The 23,097-nt window shown below is 38.4% G+C and overlaps 2 protein-coding genes across 4 annotated transcripts in view; one reads left to right on the forward strand and one right to left on the reverse strand.

Moving 5' to 3' along the window:
- Dab (DAB adaptor protein) overlaps positions 1-23,097 on the reverse strand; it is an 83,313-nt gene that overhangs the window by 36,880 nt on the left and 23,336 nt on the right. The window lies entirely within an intron of this gene.
- LOC136410939 (serine protease inhibitor dipetalogastin) lies at positions 7,497-21,749 on the forward strand. Its single transcript, XM_066393314.1, has 8 exons — positions 7,497-7,774; positions 18,826-18,957; positions 19,013-19,160; positions 19,211-19,372; positions 19,526-19,834; positions 19,884-20,162; positions 20,759-20,935; positions 20,996-21,749. The coding sequence occupies exons 1-8, from the start codon at positions 7,690-7,692 to the stop codon at positions 21,228-21,230; spliced, it is 1,527 nt and encodes a 508-aa protein (XP_066249411.1). The 5' UTR covers positions 7,497-7,689; the 3' UTR covers positions 21,231-21,749.

Genomic DNA, 23,097 nt, shown 5'->3' on the forward strand with positions numbered 1-23,097 from the left:
CCAAATTGCTACATAAACATGCAATGTAGTTACTGTCAAAAATGTCAACAATTCGTCAAAAAAACACATTTATTCTAACTGATACTTCATTCTCGGACCTGACGTCTGCGCGTCGAAAACACCACCATGAATACGCTTAATTTCTGTGAACTTAATTAAGTGCTATTTACAGGAAATGAATTTAGTCGTTATAAAAGTCGTTTTTACCGGACCGCACATGCGCACCAATCTGACACATATTTATGAGACTTTAAATGCACAAAAGGTAAATTGAGAAAGTTCAAGACTTGAGACCTTAAAATGCAAAATTTAGGTCACTGCCATCAGTTATTTAACTATTCAATGTTGATTTAATCGAAATTGTTAAATGTGTTAATTAAAGCGGTATTAATATCATTTATAGAATTGTTAGAATTTAATAAATTATTAAATAAATTTAAATAGGGAATGCTCAAAATTTAAACACTTCTTTAGGGTGTTGATTTTAACGGATTTAAAGCTTCGTTTAACAGCAAATTGAATTGAGAAATCCACTGTCCTGGATATTAATTTTAACTAAACTAAATTTTGATTTGTGTGTTAAATATTTAAAATGTTGATTTATGTTTTGATTATATATACTTATATCCAGTAATATTTAGATGTCTAAAATCCTGATTTAAACACATATATTGTAATATATTCCATACGTTTAAGGCGGATTGTTATGTTTTTTCACTTTTGTTTGGGAAAGCTTCACCCACGATGACAGGTTATTGGAGTGGTAGTATTGCACACTATTCTCAATTAAAACTGAAAATAACTGAAAGAAATGGGTTACGTTTGGAATTTTTAGCGCCAACGCAAAAATAGACTTGATGAATATGAAGTAAGTAATACAATTAGAAAATGGAAAATAGCTTGCCAATTGAGAGCGTTTCAAATTATGGGAATTAATGTAAATGAAATAAAGATCCCACGGAAACGATAGAAAAGCGCATTAAAAAATTTAAAAACAGATTCACGGATGCAGAAATGTATGTACCTATAAATATATGTATTTTTGTTTTTAAACTTAAAAAGTTAAAATGTGGAGGGAAACTATATGACAATAGAGCCGATTGATTGACATTAATGAGGTTTATCTAGTATTTCCGGTTTAACCGGAAATAACCTAAACTTTCGATTTTTAGATGTAATGCCCTATAAATTTTTACTTTTTTGGAATCTAGATGTTATTTTTAGTCCGATAAACACTTTTTCCCATTTATTATTTATTTTTAAAAACTGTTTATCGGTATTTAAAACGTTTATAAAAGAAAAAGTACTCAAGAAAATGACAAATTAGTATTTTTCCCCATAATTCTGACCTAAAATTGTACCTAATACGTATATCTCAGTGGCGTAGCTCGACATGAAAAAAACACACACAAAAATTTTAAATGATATATTTTTAGAATAAAAATGACCTCAAGATTCCAAAAAAGAAAAAATTTATAGGGCATTACATTTAAAAATCGAAAGTTGAGGTAATTTCCAGTTAAACCGAGAGTGCTAGATAAACGTCATTAATATCAATCAATCAGCTCTTTTCTCATATAGCTTCCCTCTAAATTTCAATTTTCTTAGTTTAAAAACAAAAAAGTTATAAGGGCGAGCCACCTTGTTAAAGCAGCCGGTATATTAAAACCCAAATGCATATTGATTAGTTTTTAATTTACATAAAAATGGTCCATTTGATAAAACCATTTCAATTATCGAAAATAAATTTGAAAATAACGGTAATTTGGAAAGCGCACTAGACCAAACAAAAATATTAGTGGTCTGACTGAGGTCGACTTATTTCCAATATCAAAATAGTTATTATCGGCAGAATTTTAAAGTAGCAATAGGACTTTCATGGTCTTCCATACTTAGCAATTTTTTCATGGCAAACTTTGAAACCACTTATATTTACAATTATAATTTTAAGCTCTTCGTTTGATGGAGATATATTAATGATCTTTTTTTAAATATACAAGACCAATACTCATCATTTGGATAACTCTTGTAGCCATCGAAATTCGGAATAATCTACTATGAAAATTACAACTGAGAAAGAACACAGTAAAAGACTTTCTTTTTTAGATGCTTTAATGGAAAAAATTCACAAAGATTCGAAATAATTTTTTTACCGGAAACCAATTCGCACAGATCGTTACTTGAATTATAACTCTAATCATTCAATTGTGATAAAAAAAGGGATCGGGGTAAGAAAATGTCTAAATGAACGGGCAAAATGAATATGAAATGAAGGAAATTTCGCTGGCGAAAGACAGGAACAGACTCGTGCGTGAGGCGTTTTCCCAAACAAAATAAAAGAGCGATTTTTAAATTTAATTTGTCCAAAAATAGCAGCCATCAGAATTATAATTTAAACCGTTGATTTAGGGACATGCTTAACGGAGATTTAATCCTCTGTCGCAATTGGTTTAAACTAAATTGGTGATGGAAATTTATATCATTTTCTGAGTACAGTAGTAATACTTAGAAAATATAACTGAGAACCAATTTGCATGTGATCGGGTTTCACCTTCATCACCTAGACCCAGTAATACTCATTCAACATCTAAGGGCTCTGATTTAATCCAATTTAACAGTAGATGCGTCCAAGGTTTAATCCTCAATTTAGAGCTCTCATTTAAATTGATTTAACATGTAATTTATCCAAAATACAAGTATTTAGGACGCTGATTGAAACTGATTTAACATTTGATTTAATGGTATATTTAACTGGGATTTAATCCTCTGTTGATGTTAATTAGCCCAAGTTTTAACGTGGAAAAATCACTGTATATTTTCAAAAAATGGAAGTTCGGATATTCGGGTATAAACCGTAGTCTAGAGGCGCGTTAAACCGTTGTATTTTTGTTTATAAACAAGATCGCTGTGTCTAATGGAAAAAGACACGAAGTCGTATAATAGCAATAACAAAAATTCGCAAAGAGCAAAAATTTGAAACTGTAACAATTCCCGATGTATTTGGAGCGTAACCGTAATTTTAATGACTACTACTCAAGTAGGGATTTAACTATAATTACTTAGTCGTATTTATACATACATTGTATAGCATAAACACACCATTATTACATGTTTCGAGGGAAATAACTTATAATTCACCAATTACCTCAATCGTAACATGCACAGTTTGGAATTTTGAAATTTGTAAATTTATATTAACGTTTAAGTAGAGGTTATATTATTACTATCCATGGAATAATAATATTTATATATTTGCTGTGAATTAAGTGCAGTTTTATTCACAGCTCACCCTCTTAATAAATGACCAGTTTTAGTATCCCTACGAGAAAATTACATTATGTGCGTCAGTGGCGTAACGAAACGACGCAAATTGTTAGAGCAACTACCACATCTTAAGCTTCAATTCGAACTAAATAATTCACAAAATTTTAACTAGGAAGCCTCTGAACACTAGAACAGTGCAAAAATAAATCAATTTATGAAAAATTTTATAATGCCACTCGACAGATGAATAAAAAATTCACACAAAAGCAAGTACGCCACTGAACTTCGATAAGGATTTCATAACCTTAGGAAATTAGCCCATAGCCAAATTTGGTGTTCTGCTTGCAATTGTTCAGTTAGCCCTAACCACAACATGACAAATAGACTGATTTAGGTGGAAGCTAAATTAGAAATGTTTACCTTTCACTCGGCTTTACGATATCAGGGTGCTTTAAAGAGCTGGACAGATCTGCAGGCCGAGCATTATAGGTGAATATTGCAGAGCGCCGAGTGTTTTAAGAAAACTAACTGGACCGAGTAGGACAATGTGATACAAATCTGTCCGGTGTGGGGACTGCTAGAAAATGTTTTATTGTGAATTAGTAAGGGATTTAGTAAATAAATGCTCGGCTGTTACCATGCCGCTTTCTTTGACTTAAAAATACCTAATGGGGACTTGTAGTGGTTTTTTAACTGCACACGACATTTTAGTGTCCAATTAAGCGAATCCTAATCAATTACCGCAATTGCTCAGCCACTTGACAGCGATATTTAATCGTCAGTAATTTTAAAGAATGCGACTTTGTGCGTGTCGGCGCACTTACCCCCTTTGCGTTAATTACCCGCTGATAATTCTATAATCAATCAATTAATCAGTCAACAGAAGTGGGTTTTAAAAATGACCTTTCCGAATGATAAGTAGCAATGCAACGTGCCTTTAAGCCATTTTTTTGTCGCTCGCGCAGTGGAAAGGAAGCCGGCGCACTTAGCGCTGATTATTAATTTGAATTATCGAGAAGTTAATGCATATTCAATTGCAATAGACGCAATTGGGTTTTAATGATCTCCGCGACGGACAGATTTAGATTCGCGCGACCGTTTTTAAATACCTACCCGACAAAAATATTAAACAGCTATTTTCTCAGCAAGACAAATCGGTAATCAATAAGCCCTTTTTTGCGACTTTATGGTCAAATTAATCAGTTTTCCGGTCGAGAGCCGATTCTCTGCAACAATCTAACTTGTAATAAAACATTTTATTCTAATTAGATACGGATGTGAAGGAATGTGGTACTTCGACACACTCTGCCCCAGATTCGACCTTTTCCATCAATTTTTCGATTTTATTCCATTTCGGATGCGTTCAAAACTCCTGCGAGACCACCGCTGTGCCACTGCGACCGAATACATCAATCACGCGAACTTTCCATTTTATACCAAAGACCATAAAGTCGGAAATCTCATGGCGGACGCGAGCGCACTTCACCTACTAGCCAAGTGGGTCGCCTCGAACGAAGCAGTAAAACTACAGTTGGGTTATGGCAATTAAAAGAATCTAATTTCACGCAGAGATATGAGAAAAACAGATAAGAAATCTAACTTAAAAAATCTGTAAACGGGCTGCTGCGCAGCATTACAGCGTTGCGTTGCTACGCTACGTACTTTACACCACTCCTTGCAAAAACAATTAAGGGCTGATGCGCAGAGATTCCTAGACTGCAGATAAATACGACAGATATGCCATCATTGCGCAGCTTTTGTTCAACGCAATTACTCCGCACGTGATACCATCTCCGCAGTATACAACGCCACTGTCATCCGCTTTTTTCTCTTGATATAGATCTCATTATATGCAAAGCGGGGCTGCGCGAATCTCTAAATCTGGCCTTAAAATGTCTTGAAAGAATGCACTTCTTCTCATGCTTTCGTCTTCAATGCATGAAGTATAGGAATGTTTGGGTGAAAGAGGGATAATGTCCTATGAGAAAGATGATATGAGCATTCAGGGGGGGAGTAATTATTTAAGGTAAGTTTGTGAAATGTTAAGAAAAGTGAAGGAGTGATAAGATTTGATTGGCTTCTGAGCCAAAAAATTGAGAATTAGTAACTGGAACTTCGTTTCGAATTTTCTTCAATAGCTGATTAATAAGACGAATAAATTTGGCACCGGTTCATTTCGAGTCAACCCGACCCAATTCCCTCAATTAATCGAAACTTGACCCAAAAAAATAACATCTCAATAAACAAATAAACACATTCGTTTTGACGATTAATCAATAGATTGAACAACAGTTTCACAAAACACATATTTCAATTGCATCAGTAACCTCTGGCGTAACCGAGTAACCTGCACAAATCAAACAATCCATTATTACTTCTTGATAATTCGATGTTTGCTGAGAATTAACAAAGGTAGAGAGGCATGTATGCGAATTCACAGCATTGTTCAATTACTAGGATTTTATATGCACAAGGAAAGTAATGTGCAGTTCTGGATCTTAGAAAGTGACGCCAGCTATTTGCCACTTGTTCGGCTTGTGTGTACTCGTATAAATAGATGATACGGTTATTTGACAGGTACTTGCCCAAGAAAACTTAGCGGGGATTTACCTCCAATAGTACAAACTCTTTATGATAGCCATTATGCAGCAAGGCAGGAGCACAAATCTCCTAAGGGGATAATAGTCATTATTCCCTAAGGGAGACGTTTACGTCCCGCGCTGCAAGCAACGGGGCAAGTTTCTCGAGGAAATAATCTCCATGAAAAACGAATATGATTTTGCTCGTGGAATGTCCATTATCAACGATCAGGCGCGTTAAAACGTAAATCATAATGAACTTCAAAAATTACTTCAAATGTCAAACTCAAGGTTGATTAGCCGTGGCTGTGCAATGAGACAAGGCGGCAGCCAACGCCGACAAGATCGCGATGTTGTGCGCTATAATGGACGAGTAAGTTGCCTAGAGAACACGTGTAACTTAGACGGCCAGCGGGAATAAAGACTTTATATCCCGCTGATGATTAATCCCTCTAACGCTATACGACTCCTATGTACCTTCAGTCGACCAACTGAACATTGGCTCATTATTAAGTGGGTATGGACAAACTTAGTCTGTCATATGCTGCTGGGTGCGATTGGTACAACTACCCATGAGAGCGCTTAAAATTCAATATCAATGACTAACGTGTGGTTTACATTTAAAATTGGTGATAAAGATGACTTGAAAAAATTATAAATGCCAGATACGTTATATAAATAATTGAGCTTTTTGTGAGTAACGACATAGATCTTTAAAAATAATAAACATTTCATGTGAATATATCTAAAACCAGGGGCGTGCGGTATAGGAATATAACGTAGCCAAGACGCGTGGTCAGAACTGTTCAGTCTTAGTCTGAATAGTAGTTGACGCAGTTCTCTGAAAATCCAGAAAATTTCACGTCAACCTGGTTAAAGTCAGAGGTGTGCCGCATTCGAAAATAAGGTCAGAGTCTTCCACAGAAAATTAGTTAAATTATAACTGATAAAATATAAGATGTAAATTGTTGAGTTTCAGGCTCTAAGTAAATTATATGGTTTTCCAAAACTGCTGAAAATTTTATGTTAATCGGGTTAAGTCAGGGGCGCACGCCACGAGCATGTGACGTAGCGAAAAACTTGCAAATGGCGGAATGTATTATAGGGTTGTCCGTGATATTCTTCCCTTATTATATCCCTATGGGGAACTTCAGAGCTACAAGTAGATGCTGGCTAGTGGAGGATATGAGGCAACGTATTATATATACTATATAGATTGCTGGGTTCCGGGCTATAAGTGGCATAACACTCCAAAATTGCGTCAGTTCGAGTACCGTCAGGTGTCTGCGGGAGGGTCACAAGAACTTTTTGAGTTGATCGATGCGGTTTTCTGTCTCCTCTCCCTCATTTACAATGGGATTCAATGTTTCTACAGGGGGAACTAACTGGGCTGAAATAGTATTCTGATGTTTCCATTGAGTATCCCTTTCCTGCTCAACTCAGTCTCAAATGCTCTTTTCAAGCAAAAACAATGCGATAATTAGGCAGACACACGCACCATCCCGCCTCATTACCATCTCCCCGCTAAACGGCCTTAAAGCACTACAAGCGCTTGAAACAGGGTTATTGATATAACGGGGCGCGCCGAATGTCTGTCAAGTGACCAAGAGAAGATTTTTCTTCATCATCGCCACAATCAATCGATGTGCAGATGCACTCACTATCCCCATGGGAATATAGGCCAAAGCAGTTCTTGTTCTTCGGCGACGAACGACGAGGCAGTCGGTGAACGTTCGTCCACCGAATCGGCGTGCGTTTCGGGTACCACAGATTACCACTGTGGACGTCGTACCAGTGCGCTTCCACGGTTTAAAGTGCGAACTTGAACTTGACTCCAAAGAAAGAGATGCACCAAGTTCGTCGGCGAGGACGCGCCTCTGGCAAGGTACTCGGGGTCCTCCTCGTCTTTTTGGGTTCCCTTCAAATCCAGGGTAAGTCACACAGTTCTCGGGGCATCAGTTTTGAACGTTACCATGAGGGAAGGTTTCGGGTAATTTCGGAATGGTGATAAGACGTATTGAAACCATGGGTGGTGAACCAGTTTCTATAACTTCGTAAGACAGGAAGTTGGGGTAATTTAGTTTTCATACTCTGTTTAGGTATTCCAGGGTATTTCCGGCGTATTGTGAGCTATTTTGATGCATTTCCTTGATATAAAAAATATTAAGCTGTACTGTAACTGGTGTTTCTTAAGTTCTCTCAAGCAGTTTAAAATTCCTTAAGGGGCGTTTTTCGAGGTTCCCAGGTTAATTAAGTCTCGTAAAAAAACAGAGCATGCCTAAGGCAATTTACATTAATTTTCGACATGCCTATAACGGAAATCCCTACTTCGAGCGATTTTCAAAAAATTGCTACAACCATTAGATGTTCTTCGTGGCTTTCAGATTAGGCAATTACTTCAAGAGATTTTCTGCCTATAGGAATCTTTTCTAAGACGATTTTGAATAATTTTTGACACTCCTTAGGGGACGTTCCCGGGAATTCTCAACGCTTTCGGCGATATTCTTTAGAGCTGTCAGGATGATTTAATACCCTCAGGGAACCTCTGTTGACATGAGATAAATCTAAGACTATTTTCATAAATTCATGACATTTCTTAGGGGATGTTCTTTGGTTTTCAGATTAGTTAATTGCTTTAAGTTAGGTATTTTCTCCCTGCACAAAACGACATCTCTGTTATGACATTCCTTAGGGGACGGTTTTCGAGGTTTCAATGAATTCGAGTGATGTTCTTTAGGGTTGTTAGGATAGTTTTGTCCTCTAAGAAAATCTCTGTAGGCAGGATATAAAAAATATATAACAATTTCTATGAATTCTTTATGCTTCCTAGGGACAATTCTTCGTGACTTCTCCAAAAGACTTTTTATATCCATGATATATTTTTAAAGAGATTTTCATGATATATTCCTAGGGGTTCTTCATTAATTCCTTTGGGGATGTTGTTGGGGAGTTCAGATTAGGTTATTCTTCTAAGCTAAAGGACATCCGTAACGCGAATCACAAGGATTTTTGACATTGTGACCCACCCGTGGTTCGTCCTCTAACGCATTGGATATAAAGGAAAGGTTTCGAACTGCAAAATTATCAGTGGCGTCGCTTTACTCTAAAGGCAGTTATGTATTTTTAACATAGCTGTGTAATTTAATTTCATCCCCTCTTCACATATGCTTATGATACAATCCTAGTAGTCCCTCTAACATTCTTTTAGACTTTTGGGTTAGTAGAAGAAACATTCAGATTTATGATTACAAAATTATCAGTAGCGTAACACACGTTCTAAAAAATTATAAATTTTTGAAAAATTTCTAGTTGGCTAATATGGTTTTTAATCTCCTTGTCCCTTGATTAAGTTGTATATTAGACGCACCTATCTTCTTCTTTGGCACATGTTTACATTTTTTTTTAATTCATAAAAAAACATTCAACTATCTAATTATTGTATCAAAATCGTAAAGTAATACAGAAGGCTAGCTAACGTTTCTTATAGAGACATTAAATGCTTCGAGTCAAAGTTCACGGCAACCAAGGCATAAATGACGCAGTACCACGAGTACTATCGCAATATAAATACAGTACCATCGATCAAGAGTGAATGTATGGTATCAGAACAGTTAAAAGAGAGAAATTTATGATTCCATCGCTGCAGAACTTAATTAACAACAAATACGAGAATACCCTTATTTTCTGACATTCGACAAATGAAATCTGACATTCAACAAAGGACGCTGACATTTGACAAATGAATTCTGACATACGATAAATGAAGTTTCATGTAGAAGTGAAATTTAACATTTAACAAACCAGGTTTGTCAGATACGTGTGGTGACACTTAAATGCATTTTATCAATTCCTAAACCATCTCAAGTTTATACCCGCAATAATAACTTCCACCTGGTATTACCGCCATCTTCCTCTGCTTCTCGATTGGTCGGCATATTTCTCAATTAATATCCGTCCTACCTGGGCGCTTTCGCTCGCAATTATTATTACCCGCTTCGACGGCACCACTCGGTAGTACTAATTGCCGACCAGGTGTTTACTCCAATTACTCCGGCGGAATAGGGGTGCACCGGGAACCCGGCGAGCGTGCTGGACGTTATAAATCGCCAGCGGTCCGATTGAACGATGCAGATAAAGCTGAAACGGGGGGAATTTCTTAATTGTCAGCCGGCAACGACCGACGACTTGCCGGTAGCTACGACTGGGTTATTTATAGCAAACGGGTGCGGAGGTGGGTGCAATTGGATTGCTAGTGAGCGACAGTGTTGCCAAGGCGGTCTTATGGTGGTAGATGGAAACAAATTTCACCCTTCATACATATCTCACTGTCGTTTAAGAACTTTCATCTGTCACTCTCGGAAGCACAACCTGCGCCCTCTAGAAATGACGAACTTGTGTAAATTGTATTTGGATTGCCATCCAAAATTTTTCAATTTGATCACTTTATAGTAATAGAATTGGGCGGGACTAGCTCCCTCTCTTATAAATGCACTAAGAGAGTAATTTAGGGATTTTCTTCAATTGTACTAAATAAATAAGAGCAAATAGAGCACTTCCCAAAATCGCTATTTACATGTTTGAATCGCTAAAAAATTAACCAAAATCGCTCTCTCAATTTTGAGCAACTCCTAAAAATTGAGCACACAAGAACTCTAGCAAACGACATATTTATGTACATATATTTAGGGGTTTTCCCTTGTATCGGCCAGAGAGTTGAAAGAAAAATGTTTTAATACCACTTTTGATCATTAAAAAACTTTATAGCTAGCAAAACTAAATTTGATTGAATTAACGGGTCTAGGTCCTTCTCAAATATTCTAAGGTAACCTGGACGGTTTTAGAAGACAATAGTTTGAACTTCGAAACGAATAATTAATGCAGTGTCATAGAAACTTCTCAAACCTGGAAAATTCTCGATATTTTGAGCACTTTCAAAAACTAGATCCCACTAGTTCCATCTAGCGATCACGCATTTAAGTATGGTTTAGGGGTTTTTGTCCTACACCAAAAGAACTCAGAGTAACTGCAACATGTAGTAATCAAAACAGTTATGTTCTCTACCTCTGATTCGATAGAGCGTAACCTTTAATGTTCAACTTCGAATAGCTTTAATAAAGGGACTCTAGTAACTCCTTGTAATATTGACATACTAAAGCAACAAGTAAGGATTTTCACCTCTAACACTTAGAGTGATCAGAGGGAGGAACATTTTTTTAAATTTTAGACAATAATTTAAAAACAGCAAGAGGTTCCATCTGATCTATTCAAGCATAAGATGTCCAATGAAGAGCAGAATTTTTACGGATTCACTAAGCTTTAGGCATTTCCAATTTGATGCACGTCAAGACCGCGTCATGGGTAGGCATTTAAGGGTTTTCACGTATTAACTCAGAGTAGTTAGAACTGCTAGATTATGTTTATAGAGCGTATCTTTGGTTTTGTATGGCATAGTGCTGATCTAGGACAAGATTGCTTTCTAGCAGAGACACTAATCATTATGCTGCACACGAAAAGACAATGTTTTACAGTAATTTGCGTGAGAAATAGGTGCCCGACAGCATCCTCAAGCGTTTTACGACCGCAAATTTCGAATTTACCTGCAAAACTCCCATTGTTAATTGGCGAAGTATCTCTTCGGTAGCACCGAAACCCACTTGGGCCCACGCTCCCTTTAAAATGTATAGTGCACTGTCTACATATCTTTAAAGATGTCTCTACAAAGTGTTTACTTTCGTTGACCTAGGCGGGAAGGAAAGTGTTGCCCCATCATCAAACGGGATGAAAAATGACGCTTTCTCCCTCGACGCTTTGTTTCCAATTGTCGAATAATAGATGGGTGAAAGCATCGAACTGCAACCAGCCTAGAACGGTACGTGCCCGGTAATTTATGTGAATGTGGCGTTTAACAATTCGTCGTGACCCAAAACCCATACACCGCATACCAAGTACGGAGCGGCTTTCGCTTAAACGGGGCAAGATCGGTCCGGCTGATATCGCTTTGGGTCAGATTCGGTTTGGCCCTAATTTAACCAGAATTGAAGGGGAGCCATGCTGATATCCGCTGTTTGCCTATGAGGAATCCTAACCTATATTATTAGGCATATCTGTGTGCTCTCGATGACCGCGGAGATGCGAAATTATACTCGCACAAGCAGCAATTTGTTACATTTAAGTGTATGTTTCAGACAGGGAAATTGCAAGGTCGGAACTAGGCCAATTTGCTTCCGTCCGGCAGAGAGAGCAGCTGATTGGTCGGCAAGGGCGTGTGACGTTGTGTGAGGGACGCGGACGTTGAAAAATTGGCCTTATTTGTAGGACTACTTGCGTAAATTAATTTCTATAAGTGACAGAGGAGTTTTCGTACCGAGCGTTTACATTTTAGCCTTCAGCAGTCTCTTCGGGTCATTCAGCATGATTTTTCAAGCCTAAGATCATTAAAATAAATGGTTTTCCTCTAACATGCAATTGCAACTTTTTCCTTTATTGTCCAAAATTCTCTTACTCCCTGGAACTTTTCCATACAATTTATTTTCTCTGATCTTAGGAATGCAGATAAACTAACACTTATAACTCACTCAACAGGAGGTTCTAGAATTATAGAGATTCTTGCACGTCATGATAATTCTAGAATCTTCTAGAACAACCTAGCTAGTTCTGCGATAACCGAGTATGTTTACGCATATACGTCTCCGTGGTTTCCTTCAGTTTCAGTTAACCAAAGTGCCTTAAAGGCATCTGATTCCGGAACTAAATAGTGCAGAATTACAACACAAAGGCTGTTGGCTCGTCCGCCACACCATAACAGTTAGCCACCAGGGGTCAAGACTTTTAAAAATCGTTTTGCACGTTTTATTGCCGGTACAAGGATGAGGAAGCGGGATTTGCTCGTAGATGGCATAACTGGATCACCCCTGGCCCGAAATGTCCGTAAACCGTTAGTTTTCGTGACTTTGGTCATATTTTTAAGCAATAAGTGAAGCAGACATGACAATAGTGTCTCGACTGGTGCAATTTTTGAGACTAGACACGCATCACAGAATTACTGAAACTTTTGTGTTTACATTTGGAACTTTGCAGGAAACTTAAAGCCTTTAGATCAACAAAGTACTAGTGAATTGGTCAGAGTTGCAGTTAGTTATTAACCACAGTTATAACTGGCGTGATTAGAGGAATATCGTTACTGTTACAGCCTGCCTGCTAAATGACGGTAAGGAGCTTGTTGTCGTTGCATTGCAGATAATTGCGGGGTAATTATCTCTCTGTGCGCTTCAGCTGAAGAGGAATTTTGATGGATCGCAGCGAGAATACAGTTCTGGAGTCTAAACGATTCGTTTTTAGCTTAAAAAGTCACGCAGTAAGACCCTTTGTCGCAAATCGAACAAAAGTGACGCCATCTCAGGGTTGTGTACCCAACTAATCGTAACTTTTTGCATAAACTTCGTTTCCTTGCTAAACTATTTCAACCTCTATACTTTAAACTAAAACTCGACTTTACAGAACTCTTTATTTTCTACTTAAGCATGATCAAATAGCACGAAATGCTGGAAGTAAAAACCACGAGGACAAGGTCGTGTTCCACCTCGTACACCCCCAAAGCCGAAAAATAAGGTCTGTGCATCTCCATTAAATTCTTCAAAGTGGTCAAGCTGCGCTTCAAATTCTGCGCCGCTGCGCTAGTCTCTTCCCTCACACTAAGATACTCCACAATTTCATTTATGAGCCCAATCAGGCCTGCCATGTAGCGGCGCAAGCTCAGACACTTTTCTATGAGGCCATAAAACAGCACCTGCGCATAAAAACAAGAACCTCACATTCCCTATAAAACAGTAAAGACTTACTACTAGGTTGAGAATTCCGCAACCTAAAATGAGCAGTTGATCACTCTCGCTCAAGCCCAATTTGTTCGAATACGAAAAAGCGAGCAAACAAATCAAAATCCAAAGAAAAAATATCAGTTGGGTACCAAAGAGCTTTTGGAAGAGCTGAATCGACTTTAAAATAGTGAGATCGGAAGTCTCAGAATTCCATAATTCAGTCACGCCCCATCCAGTTCGGGCACGAAGGCACTGCTGCCTAAAGAGCAGCATCCGGTCCTCAGTTCTCTTTTTGAGTACGTCCAAATAGATAAGCGCGAGTAGCATGTGGATAACAGCGAAGTAGTCAGTTATAAGGATACTTCCGTAGTCCTCAAAGAGTTTGTAGTTTAGAGTGCTGAGTTTACTGAGGACATAGAAGATGTGGGCGAAGACGAAGATGAGGCGAAAGGGCCAGTTCCTTCGGACACAACTAGATGGTTCACTGCAGAGGGTTTTTTTTAAGAAAAAGAAGATTTGTGAGGATAGGAACATTGCTCTATGAGAAATATTTCAATGATTCTTTGGTAGATGAACTTATGTTCATTAAATTGTGTATGACAACGTATGTGTTCTCTGATCCAGAGCAAGTTGGCATGTTACTGTATTACAAAAATTAAATAATTCAGTTTCTAAACTGCGCGTTAGGCCAACTAAGATTTTTTAAAATTAGACAAAACACTAAAAGTGAAATTGAGCTAAGTCAGAAATCTTTTTTCAATATCATAAACACTATTAACTCAGTTTCACTGCATGTTTCGTCTCATGAAACAATTTCTTCAACTGGATGGTACGTTGAGTGATGGATATCAAAATTTGACAATTCAGAGTCAATAATTAATTCTGTCACATGTCAAATAGGAGGTTTTTGTCACTTATCACCTCTAACAAATCTCTCATTTGTCAACCATCACATTTCTTGTATGTTGTCACATTAGAATACTAGGAATTGCGGACTTAATTTGCTAACGTTCACCATGATTCTTTGACATTTAAAGTGCCAACTTGAAAAGGTTTTAAGAGCAATTTTTCCCACTGCTAACGCTAAGAATACTCACACAGTAAACCACTCCATCAAGGGCTGGTAGTACTTCCGCAGAACCAGTTGCATGAACACCAGTCGGAAATAGTATAGGAAAACTAAGAAAATTTTAAACGGCGTCACGAAAATACCTATTTTCTTAGTCATCATCAAATTAAGACAATTCCACATTACGACACCTAGAAGCCCCGCCCAAAAGGTTAAGTCTATGACCCAACTGAGCCATTTGGGCTTGACCCTCTGCAAGAAGGTGGACAAAAAGATCAAATACCGGATCTCAATCAGCATCTTCAATTTCGACAACAAACGCCCCAACAATGAAGTCCCCATTAGCACTAATAGCATTATAGTCATTTCGTTAACGACTTTCTTTGTGTGATGTTATTACGACGATTGCATCGTATTTTCGGTAGTCGTTAATATTAAATGAACCATTACCGTAATGGGCGCGTGTGGAAGTACGCGAAGGTACCGTTAGGCGGCACTACGGGCAATTAGAACAATTACTGAGACAAATTAGAGGCAGTAGTAAATGGGGCTGGCCATAGGAAAAAACATGGCAGACGACGAAAAAACACTCAGATCAAGGCGATACGCACTTAATCCGAAGCGTAATTTACGTTCTATTGCCGCCTTAAAGCGGCATCCGGAACAGGCGCGCGATCTCGTTATCTTTACATTAATCAGAGGCTTTGATTTACAGTCGTCTACAAGAGGCAGCACGACACACTGACAATATACTTTAAAATCTAAAGACAATTGACAAAGACGTTAACATTTCTGTCTGTCATTTGTCTTAGAATTTGTATTTTCTCCACTAGAGGTGTAATTTCAACGCACAATCTCTCTACAAGTGGAACATTGACCTTCGACTGGACTTTTTCCTTTTCATCTTCCATGTTATAGACCGTCAAATTGGGCTCAACAAATTTTCGTTTTGCACTATAACCGACTCCAAATTGGCCTTAACGAGCTTGCGAATTCAATCGAGGGCGAAAAACGAGTTTTTTTGGTTCTGCCCAATTTGCTCTTCTTCTGCTTCTTCAGACGTTCACACGATCTGTTCGTTGCCTCATTTCTTTTCTGCGATTTTTAGTTAAAAAAACAGGCTTGTGGTATGAAGGATCCGGGTCTTCATGGCCGAGATTAAATGCATTAAAGGGCTAAAGAATTTGTCGTGGTTTGCTTCTATTTGTATGAAGCAGGGAAGTATATTTTGGTTTTTTCAAAATGAAGAAAAGGATGAATATTTTTCATCAAAAAGAACGGAGTGTTGTCGCATTTCTCAAACATTCCCATAGTTACAGTTTCACAATTAATAAATCTCCGATTTTTAAAAATTATTAGTGTTCTTGATGTTTGCAACAAGATTTGTGTGTTAGCTCACTTTGGAAAGCTCGTAACTTCTGAGGTACTGCCGGAACGTCCGTGCAGTATTTTTGCCTAAAATTGCGTGCTTCTGTCCACATTCTAAAAAAGTTTCATAGCCACAACTTCACAATTTATCTATCTACAAAATTCTAAATTGATAGTATCCATGATGCCTGGAAAAACATTTCTGATTTATCTCACTGTAGTAAACCCGTGATTTCTGAGACACTATCTGTTTGCGCGGTATTCTTTACGTAAAAGAATGTACTTTTGTTCATATTTAGAAACATTTTTATAGTCACAGTGTCTCTTCAAAAGCCCAAAAAGTACAGACTGCCGAAAAGCCACAAAATTCAATTTTATTTAATCAATTTTTTAAAAATCACGGAAAGCACTGAGGTTTCATATTCATTGTCCACTTAGGCACAGAGATAGACTGAAGCATGCTTCATAAATAAGTTCTGAAATTTCTCAGAAACCAGACATTCTCTCTTAAATCCATTATCACTCTCCATGTTTACACATATGTACTTGTGGCATACGGTGCAAACTGAACTGAATAATTCATCAGACAATCAATGGTAAAAAATCTACAAATTACAAACGTTTCTGTCTTAAATCTCCTGTAATTGGCCTATTTGGAAAAATTTGTATAAACATGATTAAGGTCACTGAAAGAAGAAACTTGAAGCTTGAGAACCACCTAATAAATGGTTTTAGTACAAATTGCACGCGGTGAAATGAATAATTCATGAAACAAATAATGACAAAATGTCAAGCAATTTCAGGCTTTTCTCTCTTAAATCAGCTATAACTCGCCGACTCATAACAATTTCTATTTAAAAAAATTGGTCTCACTTGAAGAGGAATGTTAAGGCTTCAAAATTACATAAATGGATTAGCTTCATATTGTCCGCTCTGGTTAGCAGATTTTGCGAATTGTACGAAACTAGCAAAACATTCCCATCTTGACACCGATTAAAGCGGACCAGTTAATCTCGATTCGCATTCTGTAACAGAGGAGGAAAAATGGTTTATCAGCCACCTGTTGTTGGGCGGCTGCTGTTAGCTTAAATTAAACGAATCGGTAACGTCAAATAACAATAATTGGGTGTTCTCGAAGATGCCAAAGGCCCATAGAACTCGTTTTCGGTAGCAGCAACGGTCAACTGATTTCCTGTTATTTCCCGGTCGTTCCGACTATCAATGGCGAACCCGACAAAAAACTTAACGAGCCGTAATCGCTCTAATTCGCTAATTATAGCCTCGAAAAAAGGCCAGTCATCACCATTGCCTACTTAAGCTGGCTGAAAGCGAGTTTTTCGTGGTACCGGGTCACAGCCTTAACAAGGACGCGCTTGCGGTACCGCCATATCACACATACGCCCATAAGACAGTTTTAGAAAGTCCTGTTATTTAATAGCCCGCGTTTTTTCCCAAATTGCCTATTAATACAACGGCCATAATTGAATTTATATCCTCAGAACGTCCTCGTCACAGTTCGCCTAGCACGGGTTCGTTCGCCCCGACGCTGGCATGTCCCATCAAAAGTTTTACGAGCAAATAAATAATTCAAGCGTGCGTCCACTCCGCATTATGCTAATGGAGATGCTAGAAATTGAAAATCGACCAGAGCTGAATCGGGAGGTCGCGCGGGCCGCAGTGATGGAAACCACGTACCTGTCCGAGCATGACCAGGAAACGGGAAGCACCGCCATTGAACGAGAGCCGTGAAAGGTCACTGCGCCTCTCAAATCATTGGAAATGCATTAAATCTCTAAATTTGTGAAAATTTTGCACATGGCGCAGTCTTGCTGTGTAGTACGCAAATCAATTATGACCAACATCAACGGGCAAGAGGTCAACAGAAATACATTAAATCTACAAATCCGTACATGGTGCAGCTCTGAGTTAGTAAAAATCACAGCGTTGCTCAGCTAAAGAAAGTGCGCCTTAACTTAACTAGAAGGCACGTCACCTCAAATTTGATAGAACCATCTATGAGCGAAATCCTACACTTGTCAATCAACTTTTCAACCCTTCTCAAGTTCCAGATAAAAGCGACAATCAAATTACAGCTTTACAAGCAAATACTTCTTTACTGTCCATAAGCAGTGCCAGATAAATAGCATGGTTATTATTATCTTGCGGTTAAAAAAACATATAATCCAATGCTTATTGTTAAGACTCTTTCAGCGTTGTCAAACTTATTTTTCATCCTTGATTTTCGTTCTTCGAATCAATGTTTTTTACAATGACGCACAGTTGTAAAAAACGGTGCGGTCTTCTCGAAGCCAATTGTGATATTTTCGCATTAGAGGCTTTCAACTTGCTCCCAGAGCTGAAAGAGCACGTTTGTTATCAAAGTTAACCACGACGCCATCTCATAACTGATCACAGAATCTTTCATAATAGGGGCTTTCACTTACTCCCAGAACAATTTTCTGATATTCTTGATTGAATTCGTTATTAATGACCTGTGGCAGGCAATATTCGTGCTAATAAAACAAGAGACCCCTCGGTAAACGATACGGAAACGAGATTTTCATGTCAGATACGATCGGCGAGATTCCGGTGCTTCTCGAGCCACCTAGGTCGAATATGATTTATGCCGCGATTTCCTTGGCTTCTTGGTAGGTAAACGCGAACTGCTTTTGCCCTCCCAACCTCGGTCGTGAGCTCGACTCATCCGGTATTATAAATTTTATTTTTACAGAGACTGGAGCGTTGCGAGACTCTTCCTGTCCGAGGATTTGCCAGCAGAACGCCTATGGAGACCCGGTGTGCGGGTCTGACGGAATTATCTACCCAAATATTTGCGAGATGAAAAAGAAAACTTGTGGCAAAGGTAGTTAGACTCTAACTTTACTAGACTCTAAAACCCTCTAAATTTCAATTTTCAGGGGTGAAATTAGCCTCAGATCCAGGCCTGTGTCAGCGCCACGCAGGGTCTAAATGCGAGCATAAATGTGGCTCTGAAAAAGACCCGGTTTGCGGGACTGATGGTCGTACTTATCTTAACAGATGTATGCTTCAAGTAGAAATCTGCAGGTAGGTATGCAGTAGTTTCGGGGGCTTTTAAACTTGTAAAATGTCTTCAGATTAGGCATAGATCTCTCCCATTTGGGACCATGCAACAATATAAGCGCTCATCGCGAAAACTGCCCAGTGGACTGCCGCCAAGCCCCTCTAGATGGACCCATCTGTGGTAGTGATGGGAATGTCTACAAAAGTACCTGCCAGATGAAGTTGCTCACTTGCGGGTAACTTATCCTTCTATCTCCTAAACCACCACTACAATTCAAAAAAAATTGAATCACAAAATAGATTCTCCAAAGGGGATATCCCAGTTTACGGACGCGAAATTTAGAAATATTTCTACTCCCATATTTTAATTATTTAATATTTCCCTACAGCCAAGGAGTGGTAAAAACTAACAAAAAGTACTGCCAAACCACCAGACATTGCAGAGAGAGCTGCTGGCGTAATGCCAGACCCGCTTGCGGCTCCGATGGAAAAGTCTACACCAACGTATGCAAAATGAAATCCAAGAACTGCGGCAAACACGTGTTTGAAGTGCCAATGGCTTACTGCGGCGGTCAAGAGCGCACTTCGCAAGGCAGTACTTGCCCAGCAGGTTGCGCAGGCGAAGTGGAGAAGCCTACGTGCGGCTCTGATGGCTACATCTATCGGAGCGAGTGCGAGTTGAAAATGCTTAACTGCGGGTAAGTACCACATGATCCATTCGCACATGTCCAACTTCCGAAATATCAGGAATATTCGTCGTGTCGTCAAAGTGGACTTCGATAAGTGTAAGAACCGCCTGACTAAGTGTCTGAAGAACAAGTGTGGCAGCGACAGCGACCCGGTATGCGGCACTGACGCCCGCACTTATACCAATGAGTGCCATTTGAACTTGGCCACTTGTATCAAGGGGGTGCAGTTTGCACACTTGGGAAACTGCACGAATCTCAAAGAGGACCAATGTCCCAATGATTGCGACAACAACATTGAAGAAGACCCAGTATGCGGTAGCGATGGCAATGTCTACAAGTAAGCTCCAATCTTTTTCCTACAAAAACCCAACTTGGTATCACCTCCTCGCACTCATGTTAGATTTATTAGAATATTCATTCCGTCCCACTGTCCATTATGTATCCATTAAATAACTTCTTCCGATATTTATATATGTAAGAAAGTCTTCCATTCCCGCATACTTAAGTTCCTAGACCCCCTAACTCTTAATAGTCTAGGCGCTGTTGCTATCTATGGGATTCCGAAGAATTAATTAAAGATTCAGGTTATTTTGGTTATAGTTTTCAAGCTTCTAGGGAAAACGCTGATGCCTAGGGGATGTCCAGGTTTTTTATACCGACAAGAAGTTATTTTATAGAGGAATTTTTCTCATGGGAAAAAAGGGCACACGTCGATGCCTACGGGGCTTTCTAAACTTTAAAGAAAGGAACTACGTTGATGTCTAGGGGTTGCCACGCGATTTTCGCAAACCAGAGCTATCACCAAAACATCAAAGATCTCAATTTGAATTTGTTATTTATCCGAAAATTCGCGCGTTCACGGAGAAGACTTCAATATCTAAAGGATTTTAAGGGACATCTCAATCTCTAACAAATTAAATTCCGATTTTGTAGATCAAAATGCCACCTGAAAAGAGAGACTTGCGGTCAGCTGGTTATCGAAGTACCTCTACAACATTGTCGCACTACTGCAGCCTGCAATGAAAAATGCCCAGACGACAGGAACTTTGTGTGCGGTTCTGACAACAAAATCTATCGCAGTGAGTGTGAGATGAAGAGAGACAATTGTGGGTAAGCATACCTTAATATCCTCTAATTTCAAAGCTCTACCCCGTAAAACGATAATTGCAGAAAGCACGTATTTGTGGTGCCAATGAAAAGATGCATCGCAGGATTTCTGTTCAGGGGCTGCCAGAAGATCTGCCCACCCTACTACGACCCTGTCTGCGGCACTGACAACATGACTTACAGCAACAACTGCTTTTTAGATATAGAAAATTGCAGATCCAGGTCTCTGGTCAACATGAAGCACATGGGAACATGCGCAGACCCTGTAGACGAAATTCCCAAGAATTATCTTTACTAAAAGGACTTGAGAAGTGGTAGGGGATTATGTAGGGCTTTGTTGGCGTTGACTGCAGTTCCCGCTCTTGGGGCATGCAGCGGTTATCGCTATTAATTACTAAATGGCGTCAGAAGTGTTTTGTTCCTCCCTACGATAGTCAGATGGCGCCATGATAGTCAACGTCAAAAGGCATCTTGTGTGATATGTTTAGTAGATTTGTGTGTTTGAGTCTGGAAGGGGGGAATAATAATAAAATTGGCAACACTGTTTTTTTCTTCTTTTTGAAAATGAGGGTGGTTACCATTTTGATAAGGTGCTCGATGATTCCGCTTCTTACCAGTGTCCTATTTTTTCAGTTTTTGGTCATGCTATTCCTTTTTTATTAGAAATAAATTATGTATTTATTGTGCCAATATGTAGCGAATAATTTCGTAGTTTAATGTATTAATTTATTTTCTTAGCCTTAAGTCATATTTTAATTGTTAGGAGATTATTGTCGAGCTAAAGAAGTAACTATTTTTCGATAGTAAACTTTTATCCAGTATCGGTTGTAACTTCTTTACTTTTGGAGCTATAGTGCTTGTTCCTAAATACTCGAATCTGAGCTAAATCATCACTTAGTCTTCACATGTACATATATCAATACGAACATTTTCAAATCTCCCCTAAGATTCACGCCTTTTCCATTAAGAAGTTGCGTCAAATAGAGTCATATGATTGTAAACAAGAGATAAACTTTTCTGTCTCACTTTCTTCATACAGAGATCGCTGAATTTTCCAAAAAGACTCATGCCATTTTTCTTTGAAGAATCAGTACAGATGTGGTTCAGATGAATCGAAGAAACGGGTACAATATGTTGGCTTAGTTTCTTCACATGCAGGCAGCTGAATTTTCACCTAACCTTCACTTTTCACGAAAGAATATTTTCCTAAATATCGCATCAATTTCCATCGAAGAAACTGCGCAAAGTCCATTCAGATAAATTTAAGACGTGAGCTCACTCTGGTTCGGGTTCTTCAGTTAAACAGCCGAATCTTCGCGTGATCTTCACATTTATTTGAAGAAATAAAATCCTAAGTTTTCCTAAAATGTACGTAAATTTTCGTCCAAGCAACTGTGCAGATTTACTTCGGATTAATTGAAAGAATGTGCACACTACTCCTCTTCATCTTTCTCTTCTAGAATCAGCTATACTTCCTCTTCATCTTTACGCTCATTTGAAGTAAGAAACTCCGCAATTTGTCCTAAGAATAGTTAATTTTCGTCACGAAACTGCAAATCTGGTTCAGAAAGATTTAAGGCATGAACCAGAACAGAAAGCAACCAAATCTTCACACGTACTTGAAGAAAAACATTTTTAAATATTTCTTTTAAGATTTGATGCAGACACGTGAAGAAATGGACCAGCACACTATCCTGCATCATTTTCTTCTTTCAGGAACAGTGTAATCTTCACGTGTATTTGAATGAAAGACATTCACAAATTCCTATTAATAACCAGATAGTTTTCGCTAAAGAAACCATGTAGAGATATTTCCAAATTAATCGAAGACGATGATTCACTAATCTGCTTCACTTTGTCCACAAGGAGATAGCTCGATCTTCACTTAATGTTCCCATATATTTTAGGAAAGTAACCTCCCAGATACGACTTACATATAAAATCACAAACAACAACAAAATAGCAGGAAAGAGGATTTAAAAATAAACTCAAGGTTTTTGCACCCTTTAAATGAATTTGCAAACATTTTTAAGCACTCTATAAACTAGTCCAAAAGGGCTTAATTCAGTCACCGCTGGTATCTGACAACCCATTGGTTTTTCAGTTGCTTTTTGGCCACTAAATTTTCAATGGAAATCCGAAGTTTTGTATCTACATTTGAGGCG

Source organism: Euwallacea similis, chromosome 9 (genome assembly GCF_039881205.1).
Source record: "Euwallacea similis isolate ESF13 chromosome 9, ESF131.1, whole genome shotgun sequence".
NCBI classification, from domain to species: Eukaryota; Metazoa; Arthropoda; class Insecta; order Coleoptera; family Curculionidae; genus Euwallacea; species Euwallacea similis.

Excerpts from the sequence above, each read along its gene's own strand:
- LOC136410939 (XM_066393314.1), top strand. The coding sequence starts at position 7,690 with ATGCACCAAGTTCGTCGGCGAGGACGCGCCTCTGGCAAGGTACTCGGG. Across the intron at positions 18,958-19,012 it reads AAAGAAAACTTGTGGCAAAG|GGGTGAAATTAGCCTCAGAT; the intron begins GTAGTTAGACTC and ends TTCAATTTTCAG. Across the intron at positions 19,161-19,210 it reads CTTCAAGTAGAAATCTGCAG|ATTAGGCATAGATCTCTCCC; the intron begins GTAGGTATGCAG and ends AAATGTCTTCAG.